Below are 22049 nucleotides of genomic sequence, written 5' to 3' on the forward strand. Positions count from 1 at the left end.
CTTATAAAACATTTATATTAAAAATACCAGACACCAAAGCACTTTCTTTTGTGGAATATTTTGCTTTAAAATTTCTCATTAAAAAAGAAAATCTAAATTTTAAGGTAAAACTGAGAAAATTCTATTACATGGGTTTTCCTTCCCTTCAAAACTGCATCTTTTTTTTTTCTGGAAGAGTAAACTGTAGTGTCAGAATTAAGACGGATGGTTAATGTCTTCTACATAAATTTTAGGGACATGTCAACTAAGGCAAGAAGTCACACAACTGTCAAAAGCAAGAGTAATAGGATTTTTGAATATACATCCTAATAATAAATCAAATGCTAATTCAAACCAACTTCAAATGATTTAAGAGAATTTGTCAGATTTTTTTTTGACCAATGAGCTTGAAAATGTTTAATTTATTGTTTTCTTTACTTGATGGCCTTCTTACTAACTCAAGCTACTTAGATGCATTAATTTCAGGCACTTGACCAAGATCTATTTTGAGAATCTCTATGTAGTTTGAAGTAAATCTTCAAGTCTCAAATCTGACTCCCAGTGATTTGCTTGAATCACACGGGGCATTATTTTAATGTGTAAGCCAGCACTTAAAAATAACTTTGAAAAATCACTCATAAAACAGCCAGATTTGAACTTATTAAAAAAAAAAAAAAAAAAGCAAAACAAACCTGAAAGAAAAAAGGGTAGATTTGGCAGTTCACACCCTCAACAGCCGAGACGCTCGGTGTGCTCCAGCCGCTTCAGTACAGGAGTGTGACAGCAGCCCAGGTGTCCGCACAACTCCTTCAGCTGACCAAATGAAGCACTCCTAGAACCTGGCCCAATTAAATAAGGAACTTTAAAAAAAAAAAAAAAATTCTACTTCTTTTACTAAAAAGTCTAAGGGCATCCCCACCCTCCTGTGTGCACACACAGATGTGCTCACCATGTGTGGGAGGGTAGAGCCACAGATTGACGCCAGATGTCCTCTATCTCACTGAACCTGGAGCTTACTGTTTAGGCAGGATTTGCAGGCCCCCAGCCCCTGGGATCTGCCTGTCCCTGCCTCCCTCTCCTGCAGCACGGGGTCATGGATAGACACTGGGTGCCTGGCTTTATGGAAGATGCTGAAGTGAGAAACCATGCTTGAAGGACATGTGCTTTCCTTAAGGAATCATCACCAGCTCAAAGAGTGCTTCCATCTCAACGCCAGTTCTAAAATTTGTGCTGAGTTTATTCAGGATAGATAAAAGACAACACTGGGGCTTTTGCTTTATCACTCTGCATAATTAGACTGTCCCCTTTGCCATCAATAGCTAAGGTCCGTCATGTGTCTCAAAGCCAAAATGAAAGCCCTGGTCAGGGCTTGAGTGCACACTGGTTGTCTCTAGCAGAGTACATATCGGATCTCTGCACCTCTTCCAAGGTACCTTTCCCTTTCTACCCTTTACCCACCAGTGGTGAGATGAGACACTGGTGGCTCTGTTTTAGCTAACACTTCCTTCTACAGAGATTTGCTGAGCATCTCATGAATAATGCCCAGGCACCTGACCTAAGGCTCTCTTCTTTCAAGCTCCATTCACTCTCTTCCTAATACATACTAACATGACTCTGGGAGCCAGTTATGTTGTTATGTTTTAAAAAGAATGGGTAGCAAGGGGGAAAATGCCTCTTTTTGTGCTGAAGGTCACAGAAGATGCAAATTAAGACTCAGAACTTCCTAAGACTTGGCCCAGGACTTGGGAAATCAGGAACACTGACCTTTGAATACCACTTCTGATGTGCCAAAACTATTTGCAGCTCAGTACATCAGAACATAAACAAACAAGAGGAAATGAGTAAAGGAGGTCAAGGCACACGTGGTCTACTATAGGGAAAGAAGAAACAGCCCTAAGACTTCTTTAAGGGGGGAGGTTGTCAGGACCTGAGGTCCCATGTGGTCCAGCGTGCTCAAGGTACTGTAAGGGCTGAGAAAAAGGCAGATGAGACTGTAAATGCCACATAAAGAGGGCAGGGGACCATGTACCACTGTTTGGGAGTGGCCAGATCAAGGAAGCCATTCAAACAGAGACAGGACAGCCTGGCTATGGCACTCCCAGATGTTTCAAAGACATCTGCACACCATCCTACCAACCAGAGACACCCAGAAGATCCATGCAAGATAGGAGAAAAGGGGACAGAACACCTACTTCCCTCTCTACCACACAAGGGGGACTGCAGGACATGCCCTCAAAGACTGACTGACTGAGGGTTTGAATGTGGACTCTGTAGGCTGAGTCGCCTAAGAAGTCAGAACTTCTTACAGCTAGCAGACTAGCAGGTAACCTGGGGGGAGTTAGCCACCCTCTGTGTGGCACGGCTCTCCTGTAAACTCAGTAACACCACCACACATGTCATCAAAGTGCTAGTTCCTTCTGCAGAAACACATTTAGAATGATGTCTGGCAGAAAAAGCAATCCCTAGGTTAAATAAGCAGCGAGTACAAGGAACACATAGAGGAGACAGGTGCCTAAACTCTGGAACACAAAAATGGGATAGCTCACCTACACACACAGGAAGACTGGCAAAATGTAAGACGCTGACATTCAGAAGCCTGGATGACTGCTATCATCATCATCATCATCATCATCATCATCATCATCATCATCACCATCATCATCATCACCACCACCACCACCACCACCACCACCACCACCACCACCATCATCATCATCATCATCATCATCATCATCATCATCATCATTATTCTCTGGGGACAAGGTAGTGAAGGGCGGGACAACTGGACAAAGGGGTGGGATCAAGAATTCTCAGGAAGTCTAAAGCAGTTTGACCCCTAGGCTCTCCATGATAAGAGCAGAAGATGGGGTTGGAGGTGAAGGCAGCCACTGCTGGGTTAGACAACATGCCAGGTCAAGGTTGACTGGTGGCCTCCACTGCCAGGGGAGGTCAGAGTGCATGGGTGTGGAATCAAGCCACCTACATGCTCCCTCCGTGGTACATATGTTTTACCTGACCTCCCGCAATCTAGTCTCTACCTATACTCTGGGGATGGCCACTGATCTCCCAATGTCCACTTCCAAGGGCCACATCTCCATTTTTACTGGCTAGTTTTCTTTAGTTTCTTTTCTTGCACTTGGGTTCTAGCACTTGTAGAACTTGCATATGCAGTCTAGGCTGACATAGCTTTCAGTCTTCCTGTCTCCCATTCCAGAGTGCTGGGATTACAGGCACTTGTCACCACCTACGAGCCTGTGCTTTTGGAACCTTCCTATGTCCCTGGCTTCCACACTTTCCTCTTTTCTACTTTGCGGCTCCCTTAATACTTACCAATCCCTTTAAATCCCAACTCAGAAGCTTCTCTGGAGCTGCAGTCTTCTTCATGCTCACTGCTTCCACCCTAGTTTAGACCTTTGTTTCTGAAATGACCCCCTGCTGGTCTCCCGGTCTCTATCTCTGCAGGCCTCACCACTCCCATGCTGCTTCCAGAGTTCCCTTCTTCAAAACCAAATGTGGTCATGTTATTCTCCTTACAGGCCTCTACCTGCACATACTCAATGGTGCAAGCCTCAACCTCACATGTAGGAGACTACATAACCTTATTCCAACCTGCCCCTCCCTGCTTCACCTCCCTACCCACCCATCAACACTGAATTTCTCACTATCCCATGACATGAAACCAGATGCCTCTTCAACACAACTGTTGTGTGTGTGTGTGTGTGTGTGTGTATGTGTGCATGCTTGTGAGTGGGTATGGTGTGTGTACATACATGTGTTTTCATGTATGTAGCCATACAATGTGCACATGCATATGAGGGCTTGTGTGCATACATGTGGAGACCCAAATCTGATGCCAGGTTTCTCCTTCAATGGCTCTCTTTGTGACTGAGGCAGGGTGTCTTCCTGAACCCAGAGCTCACCATTTCTACCCAGTCTAGTCAGCTAGCTCTGGGGAGCCCCTGTTTCTGCCTTTCTGTGTTTCTGGGATTGTCTGCTCACTCTTATGTGGGTTCTGGGGATCAGAACTCTGATTCTTATGAATGTGGAGAAAATGCTTTATTCATCCAATTATCTCTCCAGCTCCCAGCCTTTATGCAAGAAAATCCTTTCTTATAGCTGATTCACATCATCTAAGAAATGTCCTCCTCAGCTTCCTTAAGCAGCAACATTGTTTTCTTATTTAAACAATTATTTATTTATTGTGTGCATGTATGTGTATATGATGTATGTACTCGGGACAAGGCACATGTATAGAAGTCAGAGGCCAACCTGTGAGGTGTGGGTCTTTGCTATCATGTGGGTCTTGAGGATCTGCAGGCTTGCATCCCTAGTTCTTTACCTGCTGAGTGGTGAAGACTCTTAAGACAGTCCTGGCAAGACCTGAGTGATCTGGACCATTAGACCCAGAACCTCCAGGGAGCCACGTGCTCCTAACGCTCCCACAGCCTGTCTGTGTGAAGTAAATGAAGCCCATTCACCTCCCGCTCTAACAAGGTCTGTGCTGGAGTACAAAGGAGACTGAGGGCTGTTCTCACCGCTGTATTTCCTTATTCTTCCACAAGGAGGCAGACTGGGCCTTAGGCACTCTTTCGATGAAATTCACCAGCTCTTCCATAAGAAGCCTGAGTTTAAACAAAGCATAAAGAATATTGAAGAACAATTTGCTGCTAACACTATGCCAGGAGAGGGAGATTTGCCCACTTTTCACTACCCTGTCCCAGAGATAGATGTTTTAAACTGATGTAAAAAGCTGACACATACTTTGGGAATCAAAAATGTTCCAGTCAGGTTCTTAACCTGTGGGTCTCGATCTGTTTTTTTTTTTTTTTTTTTTTTTTTGGGGGGGGGTTGAATGACCCCACCACAGGGGTCATGTATCAGATGTCCCACATATCAGATATTCATATTACAATACATAACAGTAGCAAAATTATAGTTAAGTAGCAACAAAAATAATTTTAGGGTTGTGGGTCACCACAATGTGAAGAGCTGTATTAAAGGATTGCAGATTAGGAAGGTGGAGAACCCCTGGTTTAGAGGGAGACGTTGAGAACTAGTTTGAAATCTGCCCAAAAGATCTGCAGTGAGACAGACTTCTGCCATTCTGCGTGGAATACCTGAACATAGCCAAGGGAGTCCAAGGAGCGCTGCACTCAGCTGACTTGCGGCTACGCAGACATTGATAGCACCCTGAAAACTAGAGGATAATCAGACAGCTGGAAATAGAGCTGGGCCTGGCAGCTCGTCTCTGTAATCTAACCAGAGGCTGAGGCAGGGAGACTGCCATGAGTTCTAGACTAGCCTAGGCTACATAGTGAGATCTCAGCTAGCCTGGGTTGCAGAATGAGACTGTCCTCCAAAAAGGTCCACATATCCACCTTCCTTCCTACCCAACTAGAGATACATGTTCAATATTGAATCCAGTTCATGCTAGTGCTGATAACCAAGACAGGGTAATATCCTCTCTGTACCGATAAGAGACAACAGCAATATACAAAGTTATCGGCGACAGAAACCCAAACGAGCGCACTTCACTGTTTCCCTAATGACCATCTCTCTGAGGCAGCAGTGCTGGCCCCAGTGGCCCAAGTTTTGAGGCCCAGGCTCATGACCCTTAAATGCCATCCTTCTCAGACTACGCCATAACGCTTGCAACGCTTCTGCTCAACTACACTGCTGTCTTGTTTTCCTATAATGGCAGTTTCTGTCCCCGGAGCCCCTGACTGACTTTGTATAAGCTGCAGGTCATGCACACTAAAGGCTCTGCTTCATTTCTAGTCACAAGCTCATCTTGTTGGGCATCTGTAAGACACTACAGTACAACCTAACAGTTCACAGTACAATCGACCCTGTACACTGGATCCTGAAAGCTGTACCTTATACTGGTTATTTCAAAGCTGTACATTATGTATGGGTTGTTCCCCAGTAATAATTTACAGGGTTTTGTTTTCCTCTTTTCTCTCAGTAACTGATTCTATGATAATGTACAGCAGCCATCTACACTGCAAAAGCTTAGTTGTGGTAGAGAATAAAGTATAACCTTCTTGGTTGACTGAAGATTGTAATTCTTGTTTTATAAGATTTATTTTTTAAATATTTATTTATTTTTGTAGATGGAGAGATGACCCAGTCGTTTAGAGCACTTGCTGTTTTTGTAGAGGACCTAGGTTCAGTTCCCAGCACCCACATGGTGGGTCACAACTATCTATAACTCTAGTTCTGCGGACCTAAGACCCTCCTCTGAGCAACACAGGCATCAAGCTCAGGAATGGTGCACAGACATTTATGTAGGCAAAACAGACATAAAATGAATGATGTAAAACCTACGTATTTCTTATGTGTGTATGTGTGTGCACACCTCCATGTGCATGCATGCATGTAAGCATGTGCCTGTGGAGCCAGGAGTGAGATCCCAGGGAACAGGAGCTATAGGTGCTGAAAGTTGCCTGACATGGGTGCTTGGAACCAAATCTGGGTCCTCTGCAAAAACAGCAAGCATTCTAACTACCAAGCCACCTCTCCAGGCCCAAGACTGTTTACTCTTAAATCCTTAAGTGTGTGATATTTCATTCTGTCACCGGGAAAGACAACTTAACTGCTTAATTACTCTTCTTCCCTTGTTTTCTACAAGTCTCCATTTATAGCCCTCAGTAAATCATGAAAAGAGGGGATATTTCAAAGAAAATTAATAAAGTTTCTTCTTTTTCTTCTTCATTTAAATAAGCAAACTGCTCTGAAGATTTCTGCTTTGGATCTTTGTGGCATCTTCCTAAGCCTCTGACCCACTCGCACCATCTACGGAGGACTTGCCTATGAACACTCCCTTTAGCTATGCTGAAACAAAGACGGGGACACTACCAGGGGGACCCATCTCTAGGCATCTCCAGTGAGCACGCCTGTGTCTACAGAGCAGCATACTCATCTCTGTTCCTGGGAAATAAATTATACATTTCTGGTACCACACCCAACAGTGGCCACTGAAGGAGCTTGGCAGTCACACCTCTCACCTGCCGATCTGCATGGTGGGCTCTGTGGCATACACTGTGCCCGTGAATCCTGTGTGCTCGGTGATGTAGGGCAGCGCCATCATGCAGTGATAGTTAGAGATGAGGATCACATCGACTGTAGACAGGTCTATTAGCTCAGTCTGAAGAGAAAGGGAGGGGTGATATGCGTCTGTGCCGGGGTACATAGATCAGCAGGACGGGACTGACAAATGATGCTGTCAGAATGTAGAGTAGTAGTTTCGCGTCTTCAGAATAATGAGGCCTTTCCCGCAACACCGCCCTTCTCTCACTGTGGATGTGTCCTAATACTGACAGCCGATAGCCAGGCAAAATGGCTTAGCTGCGAAAATGGGGCTGGCTCACTGGTATCACTCTGATCTTATACATTTAGCAACCTGCTCTTCAAAAGTCAAATAGAGAGACAACTTAATTTGTTTTTCTTTTTTTGTTTCAAGTTTTTGACTTTTTTCAATGTCTGGCTTTTTTTTCAATGTATTCCTGAGGGAGGAAATGAGAAATAGAATTACACTAACTCTTAGAACTCCAAGGGGGCTTTTTATGCATCCTTCTTGTGATAGCACCTCGCACTCTTCCCCTGCAACTTCTCTGCCTTCCCACCTAACAAGCCTTGGCATACTAGTGGGGGGTTGGTGTGGGGTGGACTCAAGCATATACTGTGGGGATAGCGAGCCTAGAAACTGCAGCTCACAGCCAGCAACCCTCCCTCACAGAGGAGTTAACCCCTAACCATGTGATATACTGAACATGAACATAGCTGTAGAGTGGGTTGTGGAGCTGTTAGCCCTGCTCAGAAGTAACAAAGATATTGATGACATAAGCAAACAATAAGCAGTGTGGATATCTACCTGGGGTGTGGGTATTTTCTGGTTGAGTGACTTAGCATACAAATAATTTAATAAGCCTGCCAGTATCACCAACATGTGAGTCAAGGACATAAGTGCCTCATTGCTGGGACAATGGCATCTATGCTGCTGTGCAGGTAATTTCCTTAGACAAAATATTCCATCTCAGATGAGATGCAAAGAAGTGTCAAGGAGGGGAAACATTCCATTCTGCGGGGGAGCTCATTAAAATTCAGGAAGCAAACAATATAAGGCTTCAGGAAGTCCCTGAAACTGACCTGATTCACTAGGCTTCTCCTTCCCCAAGCTTATAAACAGGAAGAACACTGCTGAGGACACTTTCAGACTAGCAGAGTTGCCTGAAAGAGGCTCAGGCAAACTGAGTTTTCTCAAAGAGACACTCCTGGACTTGTCCAGCTACCTGCAAGCTGTGCAGTACACTCCAGGTTTCAATCACTGGTGAGCCACCATCTATGCTGCGGTGGGAATTTGGTAATGTGTCATTGAGCCACTTCTGTCCTGTATGTGACCCCTCACTCATGTTCCTTCAAATAAGACCAGTAAGACTCATTGGTTTACCAAGTTGGACTGTGGTGGCATTCTTTCTTTGGTTTATTATTGGTTCTTTCTCTGGGGAGAGTAGATGGTTCTTCATGTTTCCCCAGTGTCACATGGCAAATGGAAAGAGAAAACCTAATGTCAATATCCCACACATCTATTAGCCTTAACACCACATTTTGTTTGCCCTGTGCTTGCAAGACAATGCTCTCACGATGGAGGTGGTTCTACTCTCTGCTGCCTCTGGAACTTTTAAAGAAGGAAATTCAGACAGAGTGGCAAAGGGACAAAAGCAATGACAGTGAAAGCAACATTGAAGCTCACATGTAAGGGCATGAGAGGCAGCCTAAATATTCTCTTTAAAATACAACAATCAGCCCACAGAGCCCAGAATCACAGGAACATCTGCTGAGGACAGTCAGAAGAAAAAAAAAAACTTATTTCAACAAAAGATGCGTGATGACAAAAATATTTCTCCAAAAAAAAAAAAATTTAATATTTAAATTCCATTAATACATGGATATTCACAAATTTACTTACATACTTTTAGTGGAATAAAAATGAAAGTGTGGGGTTGGAGATTTAGCTCAGTGGTAGAGCGCTTGCCTAGCAAGTGCAAGGCCCTGGGTTCGGTCCCCAGCTCCGAAAAAAAAGAAGAAAAAAAGAAATGAAAGTGTTTTTACCTTTGAAAGTGTTCTGTACAAGCATTTGGTTCTACACACTATGAACAGGTTTGCACACTAACTGTACTGGACCATCCACAACACACGCTGTAGAATTGAGGGAAACGGTAGTGTCATGGGTTTACGTTTGGTCTGTTGGGCTCACTGACTAGAGCTGGTGCCTCATGTTTTTTCCAAGTCTTAACAACAGTATGGCTCTACTTTAAACAGTGACTTAAGACATATAGTCTAGATTGAAAAATATAGCTAATGGCTTTAGAATCTACACCAAAGGTGAGCTGGGAAATGTAGGTTTCTTATTGGCAAGTTCCGTACTCTGGAACAAGTCACAAAGTCCTTGGAGCACTGGTCCACATGTTCCACATTCTTGCCCATGAAGTGAAGGGTGCAAGAGTCCGTGTCATCCCTGATACACTGAAATCAATGGGGAGCTGCCCATTCCGACATGACAGCTGCAGTGACATCCCTGATACACTGAAATCAATGGGGAGCTGCCCCATTCCGACATGACAGCTGCAGTGACAAGAAGGCTGTGGTGAGTGAGGGCGTGGGGTCATGGTGCTTTATTCCGTGCCTTCCAGTGATGATTACCAGGATGTTGACTTTCAATAAGAATCACTTTCATCTTACCTCTGGTAAGCAGAATTCAGGCACAGAATCCACAAATACATGACCTGAGCACTCTTTTAGCTCCTAAAAGAGATGGAAAGGAAAAGTACTAAGAGATATTTAATAGATACAGTATCAGGGAAACTTAATCTCCACACCTAACCTAGAGGGTGGGAGGTTATTTTTAGACAAACTGTTCCCTATTTAGGCTCAGGTTGGCTAGGTGCCTGACTGAGGGTGAAAACATTGCCTTGCGGCAGATCTGGGGTTTGAACACACATTCCCCGAGGCATCTTTAAGAGTCAGGAATAACACATGCTGCTATAATTTGAGATTCAGTGCTTCTTAAGAATTAGTTGTCAAGTCAAAGCTCCCTGAGTCCTGACTAATATCTAAGGGATCAGAAGCTGGAGAGGAGGCCATGGAGCCTGTGTTTATGACAAGAACCTCTGGTGACTCTACTATGGCATCAGGTGAGGAGTCCAGGCCTGGGATAATCACTTAGGAGCCTTTTCTTCCATGCGATTAAGAACTAAAGGGAAGAGGCCTCGTGAGGAGGGAGGAGAGGAGTGGGGAGCAGGATCCAAGTGCTGCCACCACAGTGCATGTAGGGTCTGCTCCACAGAACACACACTCACTTGGGGTTATATGCCAACCATATTTATTCACATGAAAAAGGAAGGCTTATGGATTAAAACAGGATATATACCTCCCTGCCTCTGCCAGTGCCCATGTCTATATAAACATCTCGGTCTGGACTCTCCCAAGGACTGGCTATGAGAAAGGAGGCTGAGAGCAGGAGCTCACACAGGGTGCTGTTTTCCTGGTGGTTCTTCCCTGAACTGGGGGTGGGGCGGTAAACAGAAGGCAAGGTGTCTAAAGATGGCCATGCTATGGAGCCACGCTGCGTTAGAGCAGTTGCACTTACTTCCATGGCAACTCAGAAGCATATCAGAGAGTCCTGAGTCCACTGAGAAGAGGTCTAGAACCTCAATTTGCCAGTTCCCATGGAGAAGCAGCACCAAGAAAAACTCCTAGACAAAGTCACACATATAAGAGTACTCCAATTATGTTAGAGCACACTGAACCAGGTGGACCTCTAACAGGTAGGCTGCGATGGCCCCAGAAAGCCACTGACACTTACAAACACACGGCAGAGTTTTTGGATCATCACAGGCAGAGGCCTATAACTTTATAGCCAAACCGGGTGGGACTTGACAGTGTCCTTTGCCTTTTTCAGAAAGGGAAATATACAACTTCAGTTCTACCAAGTTTTTACAAGTCACCCAACAAATATTTCTACATAATCACACACATGTATCTAAATTTACCATAATCAGAATTACTCTGCCTTTATTTGAAAACAGGGTGTCAACTACATTACTAGCCTCAGGAATTTATTGGGGTCCTTAAGGCTTCTTCTCCTTGAATGCTGTTCTTATGAGCAGCATGTCACATGGATACTGCTTAACTACTGATAGGATGAGCTGAGAGAGAGAGGTGGGGGTGAGAGGAATAATTCTGAATTCTATGGACCCATTAGCTAAAAACAAATGAGCAATTATGCTTAAAGGGAGACAACTCCCCAGCTCCTTCAGGATGAGGCGAAAAGTGAGCCACCGTGGGCAGCTTCAAACCTTGGCATGACCTTAAGAGGGCGCTGTGATCTTCCTCTTCACAGTGCTATACACGGTGCTTATCCTAGGATGATAAAGTCTCTGAGGTCTGCAGGAGGCACATTTGCCATTCTGAGCACTTATAATGTCACTGTCTGTCACTCACCAGTCCCCTTTAATGAAACACTCCCACATACACATGCAAGTCACTTCACTCACCCACGAGGCAATGGTAAGGCAATGCTTTTGAGCCTCTCAGGGATAATGATCTAGAGCCAGCAGGAGACCTGGGCTGAAATCAGGTACATAGGTTCCTGATAGTCACATAACTATAGTCAGCTATGAGGGCAATCTAGTTTCAGATTATGCACCGGGCTTGCACCTGAGTTTGGGGTGCAGCTACGGGAATTAATTCTGAAAAGAAGCCACGCTTTTCAGCAGTCCATTGTAAGTTTAAGTGGTAACTCTCACTCAGATGCATCATGTGAGAGATGTTTAAAGTCACTCAGCATTTCAATTCTGAAGCTTAGGTGAGGTTGGATGATTTAAAGGACCATGGAGGGACATGGAGAAGTGTGCCTATGTCAGTTTTAATTTTTTTTTAGGCATTGGGATCTCATTTAATAAGCTGACCAAAGTCTAATAAGCATCGCCTTTGTGACCCTAACTACAACTGTAGATAGCTTTCTTTTTCTGGTGATAAATTATTTACAAAGTATTTAAGATTGTCACAGACACAAATGTGACCTGAGGCCAAGCACAGACAGTCTCTAAAGACAGCAATTGCCAAGTATTAAAGACCCTGATGTGAATCTGGGGTTTGTGGGAGAACACACATGAAAACACACTCAGCCTTGAGTCATCAGCATGGCTCTGACAGGACAGCTTTCCACTGTGTACAAGCAGGCTGCAGTTTTTGTTTTAGACATTACCTTGTCCAAAAAAGCATTTCCATCTTTCAGAGACCATCCAGGAAGATTAGATAGCCTGGGGCTGCAAAACAAAAATGAATTATCCTGAATACAGTATAATCTTCAGTGAATTCATGATGACTTTATATTCACACCATACAGTTAGAAACAGTTAAGAGTTACCGGCAGTGGTTTTTACCCAAATTAACTGAAAGAGGAGAACTAAACAGTTGTATTAAGTTTGAGACTCCATCTTAGAGCTGGCTATGGTGGTCCCAGCCTACAATCCCAGCAACTGTGAAGCTGAAGCAAGAGGATATCACGTTTGAGGCCAGCTTAGACTACACAGTAGAAGAAAATGAAACAGCTGGGTATTATGGTGTGTTCCTGTGACAGAGGCAGTGACTCAGAGGTCAGCCTAGGCTGGGCAGTCAGATACTATCTCAAAAACACCCAGGGCTGGGAATAGAACGGCTGGGTGACAGATAGAATGCTTGTCTGTCTGTCCCATGCCTGGCTCCAGGTTAATCAATCCCTGGCATTGCCAAATCAATGGCTATGTGGCATATCAGTTTAGAACAGATCTGAGAAATTTAAAAGCATTTATGAAGAAAGGAAAGAGTGCAGATGAAATACTGCGGGCATTTAGAGCTCCCAGTCACCAGTTATCTTGCTGTATCTTGTTTGTGTTCCACAGCCATCGTGAATGGAGGCAGGATGGGTAGCTTCACAGACTTTGACAAAGCTCACGTAGGTTAGGTGCTGGGCTGTGAATTCCAAGCAAAGGAACACTCTGGACTCAGTGCTGACAAGTGGGTCACACCAGGTCACCTGGAACTCTTTCTACCTGTGGTCCCCTTTGCCCAGGAAATTTAAATTTGTATGTGATTCTATGTATACAGGCATACATATAGTATATAGGACTGGAGAAATAGCTCAGAAGTTAAAAGTGAGTCCTGCTCTTGAAGGACCTAGGTTTGGTTCCCAGCACCTGCACCAGTGTCTCAAAACTGCCTGTAACTACATTTCCAGGTTATTCAATGTCCCCTTCTGACTTCTGAGAATACCTGCATACACACAGTACATGCAAACTCATGCAGGCACACACAGGCACATTCATACACAACACACAAAATAAAGCAAACAAATCTTTAAAGAACAGAATCCAAAGATTTTCTGATAATCATAAAGAAACAATTCCTTGGCATACATATAATCTTACCACCTACTAAAGATCAGAATAAATCTGCATGCTAATGAGACGGCCATGCTTATTTGATTTCACACACATAAATAAGTCTTGGCTAAATATCTGACTCTGTAGGAAGCGGAGAGCATCAACAGTTTTTTTTCAGAGTTGGTCAACATTTTGATACTGTAATCACCAATGTTGAGAATAACACTGTACATAAATATATGATTTCACAAACGACAGAAAGAGGCCATTTCAGAAATTGTTGGGCATTCTATCCTTACTCCAAGCTAGGATTCATCCAACAGTTTATGAAACTCCAGCCAGCAACTCAAAGAGCAATGTAAAATTTTAATTGTGTTTACTGTGTGTGTGTTTGTGCGTGCATGTGCTCGCATGCTCATCCTTTCTACCAGGTGGGCCCTTGAGAGGAAACCCAGGTCGTCAGCTTTGTGGCAAGTACCTGCATCCTCTGAGCCATCCTGCTTGTTTCCCTGGGTAACAGCCTGGCTCCTAGAATTCTCTCTGTAGACCAGGCTGGCCTTGAACGCAGAGATCTGCCTGTCTCTGCCTCTTAAGTGCTGGGACTAATGGCGTGAGCCACCACAGTCAGACCAGAAATAGCAATTTTTAAAATCAAACATTCTAACACAATACAACACAAAGATACACAGATTTACTAACTTCACTAATGTATAAATCCCATGCTTGCATGTAAGTATGACAGGAAAATATTAAGTCCTTGTTTTCTGTAATTAAACCATTATGTTTTCATAGGAATGGAAAACCCTCTATGTATAGTAAAAGCACTGCAGTTCATGACCTGCAGCCGTCTGGGGTGGAGGTGATGCAGGCCGTGTGCATAGGCACCGCAGAGCATGACGCTGTGTACCCGGACCTGACTGCAGTGCAGGCACGCAAGTCGGCACAGGTGAGTGCAGGCGAGAATTCCATTTGACTCTGAATTAATTTTTGGTCACTGGACATTCAGAAACCTTTTACTGTTGCCAAATATATTACAACCTTCACAATCAATTATGTAGGATCCCAATCTACAATTTAAGAAGCTTGGTACTTGTCACCCATGGCTTAAGTTTCCAATCATGGAAAATGAAGCTACTTTTCCTAACAGTTATAAAGTGACTTTCTATCTAGGTGAATGGTTTCTAGAAGGTAAGACTAATTTCCTGTACATTATAAAGGCTGAATAAAAAAAAACAAACAAAAACAAAAACAAAATTTATGGGCCAGCAAGATGGGTTTGCAGTAAAAGTGCTTGTCAGGCAAACCTGAAACTTGAGTTCAACTCACAGATTCCACCGTAGGAGAGAAGCAAGTTCAGAAAGTTATCTCCTGTCCATGCATATGCTGTATGCATGTCCCTGGCACATACACATCCCACACACACACTGAAAGGAATTAAAAATCAACCATTTATTTCTAGCAATTGGACTTCGCTCTATATACTAGAAATCTGAAAATGTCAGTAATTCAGGAGAAAATACTAGAAAAATGATGATCAGTGAAGAACACATGACATTTATTTAACTATTTTAGAGCCATTTCTTTTGACACAAAGGATGCTATTAATTCTTTTATTAAGAAACTTTTTACAATTTCTAGTATAAAGTGTATACATCTTTAAATCAGAAGTAACAACAACAAAGACAAGATGCAGTCATGTCTGAGACTAGATCTTGAGTTCAGACTCTATCGGAAGATCTTGAACATGGCCTAAGGCTGAACTTGAGTTAACCAACAAACCGACACCTAGCGCCAGTTTCCAGGCTACTCCCGCAACAAACTTGCACCTAGCACTAATTTCCAGGTAACTCTCTAACAACCACCAATCAGGAGGAAAGCACAAGTTAAGCTTATGATTTGGCTCCCAGCACCAGCCAATTATTTTAAAGGGCAACAAAATTCCATAATAGCTCCCCCAAACCCCATAGATGTGTGCCAGGCTAGAACCCAGTGCTTGTTTGCTCCCCTCTATAAATGCTTGCTTGAAATTGGGCTGGGGCTTCACCCTCAGTCCTATTGCATCAGAGAGAGGTGTGGTCCAAGCTTGAGCTTGGATAAAGAAAGACTCTAGTGTGATTGCTTTGGAATCAGCTCCTTGGTGGTCTTTGGAGATTCAATGAAATGGGTACAACACTGCTTTATTCAGTATTTGTTAGCAGCTCTCCAATCAAAGTGTAGAAAACAGGGAGGAGCCTCAGCGGTTGGTCTAGGTGGTAAAGACCAAGGTGTTAACTCCCTTAGGTAGAGTCTTTATGTTAAGCACCCACACAGGCAGGCACCCTGACTGTGGATGGAACACACCTGTCCTCCCATAAGGCAGGTAAGACAACAGCCAGAGAACAAGCTGCTCGGAGGATGAGGCACCTCAGTAGTAGCACAGAAGGTACCTAGCAAGGACCAGTCTAGGCAGATGACCCCACTGAAGTCGGAGCACCAAGGTCCAGGGGAACCGTGGTGGAGGGTCTGGGTGTGGAGAGCTAAGGGAAGGCAGCAGGCATTCACCATGCTAGCAGGAACCAGGAGGAAGCCAGGGCCCAGCAAGAGTGAAGAGCTGGAGGGACATATGAGCAGTGAGACAAACAGAATACTGAGAGGTTAGACGAGCTTAGGCTTGCATTCTACAGGATGACTCTGGGGAGGATGGAATCCCATGTCTTCTGATAAGAGAATAATGATTCCAACCCATTTATGAGTAACATCAAATACACCCACACTAGAAGACTATATAAAATAATTGTATGTCTAAAAATGTCAAGGTCATTAAAACAGATAGGTTGAGAAATTCTTCCAGATTGAAGGAGGCTCAAAACCAGACAACTGAATACAATATGTGATCAATACAGGATCCTATATCACAAATCCCCCCGCCCCCATTATAAATACTGTATAATGAAAGCTCATTTGGTAAACAGAGAAATACAAACAGATATCCAGATAAAGACTTAAGAAGGAAAGTCAGCCAGGTGTGGTGATGCACACCTGTAATCCTAGCTGTGGGGAGGTTGAGGCAGGAGGATTATGAGCATGAGTGCCACCTGGTCTGGAGATGCAGCTCAGTAAGAAGTGCTTGCTAGCATGTGCAAGGCCCTGAGTTTAACCCTGAGCATGCCACAGGCACAGACACCCCATCCCAAATTTGCACTACAGCAGAGGTACAATAATTTGCCAATGACACTTTAGTAATTAAAAGCCTCTGAACAGGTCAGGCAGCATGGGCTCCAAGGAGGAGAGTGATTCATTTGCAAAGCCAAATATTTTCTGAGCATTACAGGCCAAGATTTGGTCTAAGTGCTGAGGATGCAGTGGAAACAAAATTCCCGTCCTTATAAAACATCTTCAGTAGAGAAGAAAGTTAATATGCATACATGAAGTAATGTAACAGGAAGAGCTATAAACATAAAGTGGGGTAAGGGGACACTGGGTATGCATACTCTCAGCAGATGTGCCCCAACGCTTCTGGCTTGAGTGGCAGAAGACACTTTGCTGTTTTCTTTGACCCCCTCCCCACTTCACCTACTGGCTCAGTGCTCACAGATTCTGCTCTGGCCTAGCTAGCCTACCCCAGAGAGTCTTGGCCCCTGCCTCCCAGCACAGAGATTACGAGCAGAGGCCATGCCTGCCTGGCTTTTATGTGGGTGTAGGAGATATGAGCTCCAGGCCTCACCCTCGAACAGGAGGCGCTTTATCCAGTGAGTCTTCCTTGCCCCAAGTGACACTTTTAGAAAGAACTGTAGGAACTGCCAGCCATCCCAGTAGCACCACTTCCCTCTGAAGTTTAAGAAAAGGGCAGGAGAGGATGGCTGTGGCTTCCCCTCCTCATCAGTGCTGGTGACAGAGGAGTTACCTAGAGAGATTGAGCAGGAAGGACAGAGTGACGCGGGTCGAGTTCAGGAGCCTAGACAGCAGCTGTAGAAACCTTCCTGCTATGTACAGAACGGCAGTCACCACAGAGCAGAGCTTTTATCTCCAGTCCAGGCAGGCGCCAGCTGTGCACGCCTGTCTCTGCTGACAGACTTCACCCTCCCTGAGGTAAGGAATCAGTGATGTCAGTAACCCTGGTCCCACATAGGACAGATTTTTAATAAACACCGAAATAATGAATATTTTGTTCTGTATAGAGAAAAAAGACAACAGTTTCCATCTGTTTAAGTAAGTAATCTGCCAGCTAGGTAAATAAGCATCTTCTCCCGTCCTGGATAATACCTGTATTTAAAGTGCTGAGTATAGTTATCAGTGAATTCCATCAACTTTGTATAAAACATAATCTGAAATTATCTGTGACCTTGTCCCCACACCCCTTTGTTACATATTTTATTTCAGAAAAAACCATCAGTGTTTGACTATGATTTTCTCAGAGGGTTCCTGGGCTGCTGTGTGAACAATCACTACACTTGGAGCTGTCTTCGGGAAGGCCTGAGATGAATTAGAGGCGTACTCAGTTTGCTGGTCTTTTAAGCTCTTCGATTTGTTTCATATTACCTTTTCATCTCATTTCTTATATGTGGGTTTTTTTTTTTTTTTTTTTGCTGTGAGCATATTTGATTCTAAAAGTCACTTTTCTTACAAATTGTTCTAAGTAGAAACGACATGAAAACTCAGTTTCTTAAAATCTTAGTTTAGTATTAACAATGCTGATTATAGGAGCAAGGCAATCTGGGTGACTTAAGACATGGACTGGGGACATACACAGATCCATGCATATGTACATGCGCACACACAGAGAGACAGACAGACAGACACACGAATTGATTAATATGAAAACAATGCACAGAAAAGAAATGCCAGCTTCTATTCTGTCAGATCCCTGAAAGGGCAGTTAAATGATCCTAAAATTCAATTCTGGGGCTCATCAGTGAGTCATTTATTAGCTCTTACATGTACTAGGAAGACAGATGAAATATACATGACCTCAGTTACACTGAGCAGTTGCAGAAACATTTTACAGAGGCCCAGAAGAAGTTGGAATATAGAAGTCAATCAATAAATCAATAGAGTACTTTCTACCAACACATCCAAAGGAAATTATTTTGATAGAACAGTTTTAAGGAGGTAAAGCAAATATATGAGACAATACACGGTATCAGTAATGTTCATACTAATGAGTCCCATTTTTCAGGGAACTAAAGCTCATTTTATCTCAGGATGCATCAGCCAGCACATACCTTTGAACAAGAGGCAAAGGAAGGAAATTGAGGGTAGAGGTCATGTCCAGTCCGCAGTCCAACATAATGGTGGTGGATTTGAATTTGAGCACATTGCATGGTAAAGTTGGGTGCCCTGACAGGCAGTACTGGAAAAAACAAAAAACAACCAGTTATAGAAACAGCTTAGGAAGTGTCGTAGTAAAAGCAGTCATCTCCTTTAAGAACAGTGTGTGACTCAGCTGGTCTTCTATGTGACATCATCTTTTCCCATAAAAACAGTGTATGAGCTCAGTTAGCCTTCTTTCTGATGTCATCTTCTCTAAGGAGGACAGTGTGTGGACTCAGATAGCCTTCTATGTGACATCATCTTCTCCCTGAAGAATAGGGTGTGAGCTCAAGTAGCTTTGTATGTGACATCAATGTGTGACTCAGCTAGCCTTCTATGTGATATCATCTTCCCCCCTAAGGACAATGTGTGAAGTCAGCTAGCCGTCTTCTATGTGACATCTTCTTCCATAAGAACAGAGTGAGTTCAGCTAACTTCCTATGTGATGTCATCTCTCCCATAAAGGCATTGTGCATACTCAGCTAACCTTCTGTGTGACGTCTTTTTATCTAGTTAAATTCTAACTACCTGTGAAATACTCAATAGCCTCAGATCCTAAGAGTCTGGGGTAGGTCACAGTTGCTCACAGCACATACTCAGGCATGGACTCACGTGCCCGTGGGCTTTCAGAGCTCTATTACCCTCTGCACCTAAGTGTTGTTTGCGGCTGGGGATAGTCAATGAAACTCACCGAGTCCTCAAATTATGCTTGAGTTTCTCTATCTTTAAGTAGTGGCTTTTCTAGAAGAGAAAATTGTTGCAGACTACAATTCATATCTAGAATATATATGGAACTCCAAAACTAAACATCAAATAATTTAACTGGTCAATGGGCTAATAAACTCGGCAGAGACTTCTGAAAGAAATACAAGTGACCAGTACACATTTCAAAAAGTGTTCAATGCACTCACTCAGCTATTGAGGAAAAACAAATTGAAATGCTTCTGGATTCTATCACACCCCATCCATAATGACTTTTGTTAAGGAAACAAGCTGAGAATGGTAGTGTCTGCCTGCAGTCCCACCACGTGGAGGCAAAGGCATGAGAAGCAACACGAATCTGAGACCAGAAAGGCTTCTTATTACAACCCAACCTAAAAAAATAAAAGCCGGTTGGGGATTTAGCTCAGTGGTAGGCGCTTGCCTAGGAAGCGCAAGGCCCTGGTTCGGTCCCCAGCTCGAAAAAAAAAAAAAAAAAAAAAAAAAAAAAAAAAAAAAAAGCCCAAACAAAGACGACAACAAGTGCTGGCAAGAGTTGAGGAGGGGCATGTAAACTGGCACAGGTGATATGGAAAGTTCAAACCCAGAGAACTTAACTGCCACATGGGTCAGCTACTGCCACTCCCGGGCACGCGGCCACAGGACACCTGGTTGTATTGCTGCCATATTCACAGCAGCTAAAAACCTAGAGCCAGTGTAAATCCCCATAAGAGATGAATGCATAAAGAAATGTGGTGCAAATGGGCCATGAAATTTTATTTAGCTGTAAAGGAAAAAGAAATCATGGAATTAACAGGAAAATGGACAGACTTGGAGATCGTTATGTTAAATGAAATAAGTCAGACTTGGAGATCTTGAGGGGCCAGGAGAGGACAGAGGAATATATGTTACACGAAAGTGGAATTGGGGACTATTTGGGGGGAAAAGAAGGGAGCCAGTAAGGGGGAAAGGAGTAGAGCAGTGGGGAAGAGTGTAGATAACAAAATTTAAAGACATTTACCCATGAAAACACCCAAATAAAATCCATTCCCAAGCTTTGACAAGACAACGCCCTGACCTGAAATCTCAAGCCCTTCTCAATGTAAACAGAAGGATGCCCGATGCACTGAGACTTCTCCATGCGGGAAGCACTGTCACTGTGTGCTGTGTTTGTGGTGCTTTCCTCAGTTGCTCTCCACCTCACTTTTCTGAGACAGTCTCTCACTGAAACTGAAGCTCATGGACTTGGCTAGGCTGGCTCGTCAGCAAGGTGATCTGGCCAGGCGTCTCCCACCCCTGTCTCCTCAGCACTCAGTTACAGATGAATGTTACCATAGCCAGCTGGGGTGCCTGTGCAGGTTCCTACGTTTGCAGGATACATATTTTATGGGCTGAGTTATTTCCCAAGATCCATTTGCCATCTTTAAGAAGGAGTAAAGGACCCTTTCCTTGACTGACTCAAGTAATTTTGAAGAAGCTGCCACTGAACTACAAGCCATCTCTTAGTCCTTTCTCATCTAACACAAGGACAAGTCAGAGCGAGGCCACATCCATGCCCAGGTCCCCACAGCCACCCATAACATAGGATAAGCCTTTTAGGTGTGTACAGCTCTGTGTGCTCTTTGTAACATACAGGAGCATTCTACTTTTCCTCACAGGATGTTACAGGGAATGATCACTTGTTTACATATTTAAAATAACGCCAAAGACCAAGAAGCTGAGTGCTGAGTAAGCTTCCTCGGGGACAAGTCAGGAAGAAAATTGGAGGGGAGGCAGAGGAAACGCTCTACTGCTAACCTTTTAGTAAGCAGCATCCCTCAACCTAGTCACTGCTTAGCTGCAAAGGACCCGAGGAGCAGCTTGTGGCTTGTAACTATTAGGTTAAAGAGAGTCAAAGTCAGAAACTAAACCAGCAACAGTCTTGAAGGCTAAACTGACAACAGCAGACATTATTACAATTAGCAATTACTTCCTAGCCCCAAGATTAACGAGAGCTAAAAGGCAAGCTCACATAATAGTTTCCCCATCTCAAACACCCACCCTGAGTTTTGGATACACAGAACTTCTAGTGGAAACAATAGTCTGTTTTTCTGTTGGTCTAGGAAGCTGGCACAAGTTTTATGGCTCATGCTCTCACCATTCTGGGGAGAACAGTTTTATGTAACCCCAACAAATGTTACAGTGAGCCCAAAACCTGAAGCAGCTAGTTTGTCCTTGTCCTAGTCAGTTTGCTTTACTTACAAGGTGTCTTTCTTACTGTCTGACTGTGTTGACAAAATACCACGACCAAGGCAACTTAGAGTTTACAGTTTCAGAGGATTAGAGCCCAAAGCCATCATGGCAAGGCAGTTAACAGGAGGAAAGGCGCTGGAGCAGTAGTTGAGAACTCACACCCTGGGACACAACCAGAAGTCAGCTAGAGCTAACAGGGAATGGCTTAGGCTTTGAAATCTCAAAAGCCTCCCCCAGTGCCACACCTCCTTCAACAAGGACATATCTTCTAATCCTTCCCAGTTTCAGAGACTGGGGGCCAAGTAGTCAAACATATGAGCTCATGGGATCCAGCTGAATTCAAAGCACCACGTAAGGCACACTTGATTTCCTTATTTTCACTGCCGTGGTGTCTGCTTCCTTCAAATAAAGCTACACCAGGCAAGG

The 22049-nt window shown here is 43.8% G+C and overlaps 1 protein-coding gene across 1 annotated transcript in view; it reads right to left on the reverse strand.

Moving 5' to 3' along the window:
- Ints9 (integrator complex subunit 9) overlaps positions 1–22049 on the reverse strand; it is an 84944-nt gene that overhangs the window by 41286 nt on the left and 21609 nt on the right. The window contains exons 2-6 of the mRNA XM_032918222.1: positions 18605–18732; positions 12248–12308; positions 9721–9783; positions 6987–7126; positions 4515–4601 (exon numbers count right to left, since the gene is read on the reverse strand). Of these exons, the coding sequence (XP_032774113.1) occupies positions 4515–4601; positions 6987–7126; positions 9721–9783; positions 12248–12308; positions 18605–18732 (479 nt within the window). The remainder of the gene's footprint in view (positions 1–4514; positions 4602–6986; positions 7127–9720; positions 9784–12247; positions 12309–18604; positions 18733–22049) is intronic.

The sequence above is a fragment of the Rattus rattus genome, chromosome 12 (genome assembly GCF_011064425.1).
Source record: "Rattus rattus isolate New Zealand chromosome 12, Rrattus_CSIRO_v1, whole genome shotgun sequence".
Classification (NCBI taxonomy): Eukaryota; Metazoa; Chordata; class Mammalia; order Rodentia; family Muridae; genus Rattus; species Rattus rattus.